The sequence below is a fragment of the Mixophyes fleayi genome, chromosome 4 (assembly GCF_038048845.1).
Source record: "Mixophyes fleayi isolate aMixFle1 chromosome 4, aMixFle1.hap1, whole genome shotgun sequence".
In the NCBI taxonomy this organism is placed as follows: Eukaryota; Metazoa; Chordata; class Amphibia; order Anura; family Limnodynastidae; genus Mixophyes; species Mixophyes fleayi.
Window position 1 is genome coordinate 326,651,810 of NC_134405.1, and position 12,520 is coordinate 326,664,329.

The 12,520-nt window shown below is 41.2% G+C and overlaps 1 protein-coding gene across 4 annotated transcripts in view; it reads right to left on the reverse strand.

The window, feature by feature from the left end:
* Window positions 1–12,520, reverse strand: part of SCUBE1 (signal peptide, CUB domain and EGF like domain containing 1) — a 203,580-nt gene that overhangs the window by 125,239 nt on the left and 65,821 nt on the right. For all 4 annotated transcript variants that reach the window (XM_075210281.1, XM_075210279.1, XM_075210280.1 and 1 more), the window contains exon 4: window positions 10,020–10,154. In XM_075210281.1, coding sequence (XP_075066382.1) covers window positions 10,020–10,154 — 135 coding nt within the window. The remainder of the gene's footprint in view (window positions 1–10,019; window positions 10,155–12,520) is intronic.

Consider the following 12,520-nt stretch of genomic DNA (forward strand, 5'->3'; position numbering starts at 1 on the left):
TGAGGAAATTGGCTTGACAGCTTTGACAGAAGCAAGGAAAAAAAAAAAGGAAACTTAGGGGGAAAAAATAAAACTAAAAAAAATATATATAAAAAAAAAAAAAAAAAAAAGACAGAGTCTGGGAATGTTTTCTTTAAGACAGCGTATCCAGTCCGTCGTAGCCTCAGACCACAGATGGGCTGCTCAGACCAAGCTGAGGCTCTGTTGTATTTAAATGAGTGCTTCTAAATCCCTTTTCTAGTGGCTGATAAGCACAAGGATTTAAGCTTCCCATGCTCGGAGGATGAAATTTTTACGATATTTCAATGAACCTCTTACCAATAACTTTGCACTTAACGTTTTACCTGTACCGAAGCCAAAACAGACTCCAGCTGAATGCGGTCGAGCAGATTGTATTTCATTAATCACATCTTTTTAATTTCCAGGGCTCAGTGTTCAGGAAGCCTCAGAGTATATAATCAAATTTACCAACACTTTATCAAGCTGCTCTAGAAGCTTTGACCCTTTACTATAGGCCATGGAAGATAAAAGCTTGGCGCAAGTCCAAGTTACAGGGCTGCCTGCGAGTCATTTAAAGTGTACCAGTCGCCTGCCCTGCACTCAGTGGAAGCAGCCATTTTGAGTGCCGAATCAAGGTTCACGAGAATGCAGTGATTTAATTCACGAGTATCTAATGACCTCACGGCGACGTGAGGCGCTTTGTGCCTTAGTGATGTTTTACAAATTCCTGGTGAATACCTAGGGGTATATTTACTAAACTGAAAAGTGGAGATGTTGCCTATAGCAACCAATCAGATTCTAGATGTCATTTTGTAGAATGTACTAAATAAATGATAACTAGAATCTGATTGGTTGCTATAGGCAACATCTCCACTTTCTCAAACACGTAGTTCAGTAAATCCAGCCCTTAGTCTTAATATTGGTTCGACACCTAAAATGGCCGACTCCTCTAACTCTCTCTTTCTCTCTCGAGTTCTAGGCCCTACATTTTTATTTTTTCAGGCAACTACTGAGGTCATTGAGGCATTATTTTGTGCCTGAGAAATATAACTGGTTCCTAGTGAACTAGTCCGTTACATTCGCATAAAATTTGGTTCAGTCCACAAAATGGCTGCCTGCTCCATACGTCTCTGTGGCGTCATTAGCCTCCAGGGACATGATAGGTTGTTATTTCAGCACATAAAACGGCTGACTTAACTCGGTAGGCGCCTGGTATACTATAACATTAGGAGGTGTATATAGTTTGGGATTAATTTAATTTAATTTAAAAAGCAGTTGTCCAAAAAAAAAAAACAAAGAAAAAAAAAAGTGAACCACCCCTATAATACAGTCCATACGGACTTTATAGAGAACACAAGAGCTTGAACCCAAATATAAGCAGCATTCGTGCCCTGTCCTGTGTTCAGCATAGACTCCATCTATTGGAACTATGTTTTTCCTAGGGCTCAGTTATCCCTATTACAGGCTGTATTATATGATATCGCTGTCACAGCAATGGATGATGTAAAGAGCATATCTGTACACTTTTATGGCCTGTTCGAGCAAACATTTAGGGGAGAAGTCAATTGCTGGTGATGCAGCGCGCAGACAATTACGGTACAAATCTCCGCTTATTCCCCCCCTCACACCTCTATGAGGTGCCAGGAAAAATGAGCAGAAACTTCTGTCAAATCTCCGCCACGAAGCGTCTCACGGACGATCCGCAGACACTTCTCAGGTAATTGAATTCCACCCCTATTAAAAAATTGGTCACAGAACTCAATATGCTGTGAATATAGTGCAGGCATCAGGAAAATGGATACCCTTGTTCTTATACCCTTGCGGTTCCCTCGAGCAGCGGTGTAATCAGCGATTGGAGTTGATCCATGAGTTTCAGCGGTACTCGTCAGAACTGCAGGCGACACGATCAATCACATCTCCTTTTGTCTGGATGCCCTTACATAGGCAAACTGAGGGGAGGGGGTTTCCTAGTGCCTGGAAACCCCCCTCCCATCCTGGGGTACTGTATGCTTGAAGTGACTGGACCCTGCCCTGGGACCAGCCACTTTGCAGCTTGCGTGCAGATCGCTTCTGTCTGCACTGATCACAGCCATGTCTCCCCAACAAGTACTGAAAGCAGCAAGAACAGGTAGGAGCGAGCAGGACAGTCTGTCACCTGTTCTGACACACTCAGACAGGACTTTGTCCTGATTGTAGGGACAGTTGGGAGGTATGTCCCGCTTCACACGGCTCTGCTCGAAAAGGGAGAGCTGTGTGCCCCTAACAGTAGTGTACGCAGCATTGACGGTGTATATGATGGGGATAGGAATAGTTGGAGAGCAGCCAAGCACCGTCTAAAATTATAGCCACGCCCCCATGCATGCTGGTCACGCCCACTGGCGGTGTGGTATGGAAACCCCTCTCTACAAATCCCGCGTTTGCCCCTGCCTAGTATCCCACTTTTGATAGAGAAAAGTTTTCACTATAATGCTTCACCCCCTCCCTTTTCCTTCCTCTTCATTATACATAATAATTGATGTTATAGTTATTAGTCTGTATTATCGATCTTACAACTTAATTTTACCTGCTATAACCGAACGGTCTATACATAGAGAGAGATTACAAATCGGAAAAATAAATGTTAATAATTATACCATACATTTCAGCCAGACTGAACGACTGTGAAGCCGTCTCTACCCTGAAGAACTGAACAAAAAAAAAGAGTAACTCTACATATAATATATAAATCATGTTTCGCAAAATTAGGCTTCATACCCTAACGAAAGACAATGCAACACAAGTAAAACACACACTTCTTGCTGTAATATATTGTCCTAATTAAACAAACAACAAAACAAAAAAACTGGATAATTAAACCTAAATTAAAAAAATATTTTTGAGGTTGAACATGCAGCTGTTTTGAATCCGATTTTTCAATGCAAGGTAATTACTAGTAATGAGTAACTGCTTCTAACACAAGTCTATTAGACTCTAGTTTACAAGGTCAAGCAAGGGTCGGTTTCTAACCAATTCCGTTTATGTCACATATTCTAATAACCCAAGACTAATCAGCTGCAAACCATAGCGGGCTTGGAGAAAGGAGCTTTGTAAATTAAAAAATACAGAGAAACCAGCCTCGGTGAACTAGGATTCCCCCCCCAAGAAAGAGTTATAGCCGTTTTACAATGGTTACCAAGTAATTAACTACTCACTGGTCCATAAATAAACCCAGGATGATTAGGTGTGTAAACAATGTACCTATTGTGTCTTAACTACGGCGCAAGTTCTGTCTATTCCAGGTAATTGCTCATACCGTGTAATTATTGCAATTCCTTCAATAAAGCTCAAAAATTAGGATACCTCGATGAATTGAATAAAAAACAGATTTTTTTATTTTTTTTTCCACCATTAGTTTGCAAAAAGTTGCATCAATGCACAGAATTTATTTTCCAGGGCTGTTTAGACAAAACTCAGACTTGCCTGCGATACACTATTTTGTTACTTATACAGTGATGGACAGTGATCGAAGTGGAAATTTAGAAGTAGCTGTATGGTAAACGTAACTGAATAGCCCGGGGCACTCCTAGCCAAGGGAGGGCTGCCAAATTTTAGCCCAGGGGGCGAGAGAGGTGGTCCAGGGATCCAGCCCAAGGTAGCCCACTATAGGACTAGCCTGGGGTGCTTGTGCCCCCCTTTTCCCAGCCCCCAAAGCTTTAGAGATTTTTGGTTTGGTTCAAGTTACTTTTCACCCAAATTTTAGACTCATTTTAACACTATTAATGAAATACAAAGACATAGGAGATAATATTTCTTTGCATTTTACTAAATAGTATTAAAAAGCATCTAAATTTAGGGCTCTGTGCCCCCTACTGCTCATGCTATATACACTCACATGGGGAACAGACACACACAGAACAGAGACTCAGAACATGCAGATATTTGGCTTTATCATTAAAGTACCTGTCGGTGTCCTGGCATGTGGAGTAATCAATAACTCCTTGGGATTTTTTTCTGCTGAGGGGAAGGTCCTTAATCAAATTTAGCTGGAACATCAGGTGAATTACCTTCTATTTTATAGAGTGTCTCTATTATTAAGTTAGGCAGCCATTTTTCTGGAGCTATAAATGTACTGTAGCCTATTTAAACAGTCATAACAATGAAAAGAACAAAGGAAAATATTTCTGAAACAACCTACTGTTAAAATTACTGTAATATCCTATGTTAACTTTTTTAAAATGTATTTTAGATGTTAATATTCACAAAATCTATATCTAATGAATTCTATTCCATGGTTTAAAATAATAACTTTGACTACTGAGCCAGGACTATTACACCTTCAAATTACACAAAAAAAAACATCAAGTTAAAGTCTTGCACTGGTGTAATTGATTTGGATTCAGCGCACAGTTCCTCTGTGTTCAAATAAGCATCTAACACGAGTGGTGCACAACTGTTTCGGTTTGATTTATTAATCTGGGACCACAAGTGTTAGTGTGCAGTTGTTCTGGGTCTCATAGGAAAATATAATTACCCTTTGGCATACCTCCCAATAGGCGGCCTTGGGACAGCGGGCGTGTTCATGTCATGGTGGGCGTCATAGGCAAACTGAGGGGGGTTTCCTAGTGCCTGAACTCTCCCCCCCCCCCCCCAAAGCCTGGGGCACTGTATAATTGTGGTGGCTGGACCCTGCCCCCATTACACACGGCTCTGCTTGAAAAGGGAGAGCTGCGTGCACCTAACAGTAGTGCATGCAGCATTGCCCATGTATATTATGGGGATAGGAAGAGTTGGAGAGCAGCAAAGCACTATCTAATATTATAGCCACGCGCCCATACATGCTGGTCACGCCCACTGGCAGCATGGTGTGGAAACCCCCCTCTACAAATCCTGCGTTTGCCCCTGGGCGTGGTCACATCACGCTGGGGGAGTGCCCCATTCTCTCCTCCCCTCTCGTTCATTACCGTGTGCACTGATCACACGGCCCCCGTTCACCGCTCAGTAAACAGAGGATACTTACCGATTTTCCCACTGATCAGGACAAAGATTGGGAGCACAGAGCCCTCAAATCGGGACGGTTGGGAGGCGTGCCTTAGGCATTGTGTACACAGGCATTTAACGCACATTCTTAAAGCTTGTTTAACTGTTTTAATCCAAAAAAAAATAAATGGTCATAAGCCTCGACACTCAGTTCTTAGTACACTATGCTGAAGGGAAGCCTCAAGAACACACTTTCAATGCTCTGTGAAACGCACAGTGTACAAAGTTTTAACAGGCACCTGTGTGTATAGAGCAACAAACAAACTGGTACCAGATATTTAGGTACAACAATCTTCACTTTTTTTTGCTTGCATCTTTCCATCGCCCCTAAATGAAAATCAGTTGTGATGATATTCAATAAATTAGATTTATTCTTGGATGTCAGAAGTTGGAAGTAAAGAGCAAAATTAAATTAAGAAAAAAACAAAAACAAGATTGACTGTTTAGAAGGTTATCTAAACACCAGAATATGTATCTACAGCAACACCAGGTATCAGCCCGCTAAAAGGTATCTAGTATAATCCGAGCACTCGTGAGATTAATATGGTTTCCTGCCCTGGGTATATATACGCTGCTATTTCAAGCATGCAGGAGATTCCAGCTCCGTAAAACACCAATCTTACATTTGTACGATTCTTTCCCAACATTACTGCAGAATTTTTTTAAACTCGTCCTTGAGCTTCAAACCACAATTTACTTAATTATCGGAACTTTGTGCGCTGGGAAAAAATATTCCCCCCTGTTACATATTTGTTTACAACGTCAGGAATTTTCTCCTGGATTCCTATACGGAACATAGTGAATATGTAAACGGCTACACAAAAACAGACTTATGTGGGCATATTCACAGGGCATCCTGAAATCCGACACAAGACCGCAAAGTAGGACAAAATGTAAATAAGTGGTTTTTATTATGAGACATGACCTGCTATACACAGCAAGGAAAATGCTGAAGGGAGATTAGGAGAAAAGTCCAGTTTGTTCGTTTAAATGGCAGAGATTGTAGCAAAGCGCACACCGATTGGGCAACACTTCTAGTGCAGCAAGAAGCATCGCAATCTTGATCTGCGGAATGCCGTGTACTTTTTGCAATCCGCAAGAGACACCCTCACTCCACCAGCTGCAAAATTCTGCTGCAAACGCCAGCACTTGATCCAGAATGCCGTGGTGCTTTGGCGGAAATCTAGCGCACACCGAGGCTCACGGCAACGATGCAGACTTAACGCTGCACCCCGGATGTTTTGTGCTTTATAATGACCTCCTGTGCATTCCGTATTGGTATTCTTATTAGCCAGGCAGCTAAAGTCGCACGAAGGTGGGGACAATTTAAATATTATTAAAAATACCATGACAACACAGTGACATCTTACAACTTCTTCAGGAATATATTTCTTTTTGTTTTGCAGTAGGTCTCTCTCAACAAAAGCAGGTAAGCCAATGTGTCTGCGAGATGCATTATTCAAAATGTTATTACGCTGCAAATGCCAAGCTAGTATTCCATTGTGAGCATTTGGTAATAAGGGCCCTGGTTTACCTGCAAATGTTTAAAAACCAGAGGAAAAAAATATATAAAACCAAAGAATAAGGTACAGCGATCGCTCGCTTTCTAGAATTCCACATTGCAAAATAACATCCAGATTTTTTCCACAGACTAAACAGGGAACCATCCAGGAATTGCTTAAATGAAAACACTGCTCTGTTACAGAAATCGTGGAATGAGAATTAGTGGCTGCACTCGTAGAAACGTTATGCTATAATTATAGTAGCCAACCTGCGGAGGAGGGGGGACGATAAAATACCATACTGTTAAATTATTAAGCAGGTCTCTATATTTTAGCATTGAGGCATGCCACTCACTATAGCCATATATTAAATGTATATACATTTATATGCAAATATTCCTCCAAAGAGAATGGATTTGGAAAATCGTGTTATTTTATCTACTGTTTTATGTGTATAATTAAAAGCGAAACTACTGCATACATAGGGGGGGCAAAGGCACATTGTGACTGATCTCAGAGTAAGAGGACCCATAATGTTCTGAGGTCTTTTAACTGATCACACCCCTAAGAACACCAATATATCTCTGCATGACGGCTGTCAATCACAGTCAGACACACATACATACACATACGTGTACCTACACCTGGCCATATAAAACGTGCCTCAAGACTCATTTTGCTTCTTTGCAAATTCACTTGATAATGGGTTCTGCTCCAGACAGGCAGCTGTGTTCAAAAACAGTATTTAAAAGCACTGTATTTCAACCATAAGGCTAGAGAGGTTGGGAAACAAGAAGGGGAAAAGGGGAAACAATGATTTGCAAATCAATCAATCTACTGTGGGGGAAAAACTTAAAAGCAATGAAGCTTTTTTACACAGTAAAAAAAATCCAAAAGGAAGACCAAGGTTCACTCTGGTTACATAGAAATACTCGAGGGAAGAAAGGAATAGTTTATCTGACAAGAGCCGAAAGGCTTTTACCCTTGGACATTTTCATCATCAATCATCATCATCATCATCATCATCAAGTATTTATATAGCGCCACTAATTCCACAGCTCTGTACAGAGAACTCCCTCACATTAGTCCCTGCCTCATTGGAGCTTACAGTCTAAATTCCCTAACACACACACACACACACACACACACACACACACATAGACACACAAATAGACCGAGAGAGACTAAAGTCAATTTAATAGCAGCCAATTAACCTACCAGTATGTTTTTGGAGTGTGGGTGGAAACCGGAGCACCCGGAGGAAACCCACGCAAACACGGGGAGAACATACAAACTCCACACAGAGAGGGCCATGGCCAGGAATTGAACTCATGACCCTAGCGCTGTGAGGCAGAAGTGCTAACCACTGAGCCACATATAATTAGTATAAAATCACCAGGTATAATGACCCAGAGTGCCTAACGCTTCTAAAAATAGATATCAAACTCGCATTAAATGCATCGCTATTGAAATGCAAGTGAAAAAAAAGCCAATAAGCATTAAAAAACCGCACTGCAAACGCCTGTGTCATGGATATTAGTACAGCTGCCAAAATGGCTTCCTCTATTGTGTGTACGTGTCACGTGAACTTAAAACCTGTAGAAAGGTTAGAGAACAGTATAATAGAATGAGCGGGAGAAATCAGGAGAATTAATAATTATATGGCTGGGTGCTATAATGAGCTCTGTCATTGGCCTCCTTACCTTCAACGTTATGTAAGATTACAAAAAAAACCTGGAAATTCTTTAATTTCCCTCATAATACCTCTTTCCCGAGTCCTTCCCAGTAAAACAAGGCATTTAGGACACGTGGATCACATACTGGAAGCTTGGCAGTCAGCCTCGCCCGTATTACAGTGACATATTGTTGAGGGCTAAAGCAGCGTGAGGGATCATTGTCGTCAGACGTGAAATCCTCATTCTATCAGCAATTACTGGGAAAGAAGAGCAATTTGGCGTCTGAAGACGGCTAACGAGAATCTTTGCAACTACTGGAACACACTAATCACACAACTGATGACCTAATTAAACCATTATAACTGTCCACAGCGCAGTGTTTGGATAATAACATTACTAATCAGGCGGACCATGAAGAAATGATCGGCAGTAGTGTGTTAATTAGCACGGCCAGTGACTGTGTTAACCTCACAGGGGCTACTGGGTTATTACGGTAATAGGAAACAAAAACCACCAAACATTGGAGCCTCATATTCCGTAACAAATAAATATTTGTCTTGGGTGCTAGCGAGTCGGTTAAGTTCTGTGCAGTGTACCTAAAGTTTTATAAAAGGACCAATCATCTGTGTATGAGCGTCGCTCTCTCGTCCAATTAACATTGTTATATATCATAATCATTTATTTATATAGTGCCAACAAATTCCATAGCGCCTTACAATTGGGAACAAACACAGTGATAAAACAATAGTAGGCAATACAGACATAGGTAAGAAAGGCTTACAATCTATGATATTCTATAAACTACATGCCAAACACTGTAGGCACACTGGACATGAATATAATACTACAGTAATAAAAAGACTTTCCGCTAGTAAATGTTACCTTGCACAACATACAGAACTGGAATGATCCTTCACTGATATAGCACAAATATTTTCTGGTGCCTAATTAATACTTTCATAGGTTTTAAAAAAAACAAAAAATTATACTGCATAGAGGGTCTCTAAATCAAGCTCGATAAAATGACTACTGGTCTCGAAACGGCGGAACAAATTTTGGAATAAATATCCTATTTTGCTTTTGCAAATCAGGAAATCAGGACTGCCGTGTGTGTGTGTGTGTGTGTGTGTATATGTATGTATGTGTACATGTGTGTGTGTGTGTATATATATATATATATATATATATATATATATATATATGTGTATATGTATGTATATGTTATATATATATATATATATATATATATATATATATATATATATATATATATATATATATATATATACACATATGTACACATACATACATATACACACACACACACACACGTACGTACGTACGTACGTACGTACGTACGTACGTACACAAATGGAAGTTGCTCAATCAATTTATAGGCTCATAGCAGGTGCTTGGAAGGGCAAGGTTCTCCTGAAAGGAGCAAACAGAGAAAAATCCCCCAGCACACGGCTGTTAGCCAGCAAAAGAGCTGCTGTCTCTATTTGTACATAAAAAGGCAGAAATATAATTTGCACACATTTGCAAATGTATGGAAAGCCACACGTCCCGTCAAGACTCTTCTACTAATAAGCTGGTCCTAACTTTAATAATGAGCGTCTGCGGGCAACAGTAAAGCATGGCGGAGGTACCAGGCTCTTGGTGCTCCCTGTACCAAGAAGGTGAGGGCAGTGCCAAATTATTATGTCACTCAGTGTTCTAGGTGCCCCTAACCACTGGCGCCCTGCGCGTCATCACACTGACCAAATCTGCAATGAAGTCACCTCAGACACAAGACAAATCTAATAGATTATTGCACAGTACGTACCGTTAGAGCGATGGATACACGTGTGCTGGTTGTCACTGAGGAAGAATCCGTCCTTGCACAGACATTCATAGCTGCCCATGGTGTTAACGCAGATCTGCTGACACCCGCCATTGTTGTCCAAACATTCATCCACATCTGAGGAACAAGAGAACACATGTCAAAGACATTTCTAAATATTATTATTCTACAATAGCACAGCACATGCAGACTGCTCGGCTCATATTATTCACTTGTGTATACAGCACTGACAAAAGGACTATAAGATATATGACCAAACTTTTATTAGTTTGCGATACTTATGTATGTTCATATCCCCCCCAGGGAGCGAGTTATACCCCTTTCATACTGCACCAAAATCCCAGGTTTTTCCTGGGTCGAGCTGAAACGACCCGGGTCTTGGTACAGTATGAATGGTACATGTCCAAAATTCCGGGTCTAAAAACGATTTATCGAGGGGTAATTCCCGGGTCGCCTGCACTATGAATGGTGCAACCCGGGTTTTTCAACCCGGGTTGCACAGAAAACATGCTGATTGGCTGTCTGCCTGTCTCTGGACAGGCAGACAGGCGCCTATAGACAGGCGCCAATAGAAAGGCGCCTACATGGTGGAATAGGTTTCCCAAAGTTAGTGGCCTTCCTGGAAAGTGCTGGGGTAATAAGGTCCAGCACATAGTTAAATGTCCCACGTGACATTCTGAAGTGTTGCATCCACTGCTGTTCCTCAAGCGCTTCCACAGTAGACCAGAAAGCTTCTCCGTGGCTACGCTCTCTGGCACGCATGGTTCAGTTACTGGCAGCACTGAATCTCAAAATTGAGGCAATGCTGGCCCTGAGAAACGCTCTCCTCCTGCGCATATACAGACACTGAGTTTTCCTCTGTTGTGCCATAAACTTCGCCTTCCTCCTCCTGAACTGTGACTGTGCAAGAGTGCACAGTGTCAGCAGCTGCAGCAAACTCATTTGCTGCATAAAACATCAAAAAAATACTAGTAAACATGAACTCTGGGCTACACAAAAGTGAGTCGTCGGCCATGATGAAAAGTAATGTGCTAAACAATCACCACCCACTTTAGCATCATCTTTATGCGTCAACAAACCAGTCACCTTTCAATGACATCACCGTTTTTCAGCCAATGAAAACTGCTCGTGATGACTCCCACAAATTGCCAGGGCACAGACTTGTGCAGTATGAATGGGGTCAACCCGGGTCCGAGGGGGTCCGAGGTGCAGTATGAATGGTGTTTCTGAGCTGGGAAGCTCCGAGACCCTGCAAAAACCCGGCTTCAAAAACCCGGGATATTGCAGGGGCGGCAGTATGAAAGTGGTATAACAGAGAGAAGCCATGAAGCATGAAACACACAAGACAGAGGCAACCCATGGCTTTGTAGGAGCTGTGGAACTACAAATCCCAGCAGGCATTAGATCATGGAGAGATATATATATATATATATATATTTTATTGTCCTGATTTTATAATGTATTGCCCTGAATAGAAGTGACTTACGGTCACATCGAAGTCACTTCAGATATCCTTGGAGATGATGCCAACGTTACGTCAATGGGTACTGAGACGTACAGCATTAAACATTTTTTACAAATACACAGACATCTCCCCAATGAAACTACAGGGGTGGCCATAATCACTCCAAAGGCAGCTGCAGAATTGTTTCAGTTTTAAGTCCATGTAAGATACACTTCACTAAAGAGGGAATCTAACAAACTCTTAAAATATAGGGACTTGTATGTAGAAAATAGACCCATTGGGTCTATAACATTTGTTTAATAAAAGAAAATACCACAAAAAGGTGGACATTTCCTTTCAGGCTTAAGTCACTTGGTTAATTTTTAGATATGCCTTGTCCCCTACTAGCAAAACTGGGAGGTCCCATGCAGTTCGGGAGTACGGACCCCCACCAGAGTGCTGTACTGGGTCTTTTTCTGTGCGTCAAAAACACAGTGAATACAAGGTGCAAAGAGTGGCATCTATCAATTCAGATTTAAAAGGAGTCATAGTCTGGGCTCTCACCCCCCTTCTCCAATTCACTACAATAGGAGTAGGCAGACAGCTCAGATTGTGGGTACTTGTTGCTTTGTTGAAACAATTCTGGTGTTCTCTGCAAAACAGTTAGTCTATAGTTCTGCAGAAACACAGATAAGTTTAAATACTATTTTTGCGTCCTTGAACGACACAAATGGAAAGATACTCTGTTGGTCTCGCATATGAAACCTCTCCTAGTCCGTTCACTCCATCATAAAAATGTTGGACAGTGGAAGGTTTATCAGGAATGGCTAAGATATATTTTGGATCCAACAGTATCTGTCAGGCTTAGTTCCTATTGGAAATTTACAAGTCATTACATCCTTTTTGTAAATGAGAAAAAAAAGATAAACAGAAACGGATTGGTTACACTGGGTTATAGTAACTTTTCTACAGTTCCCAGAACGAGGGAGAGATTTATTGTAGAACAACATTAATATATTACTCTACAATAAACATTGTG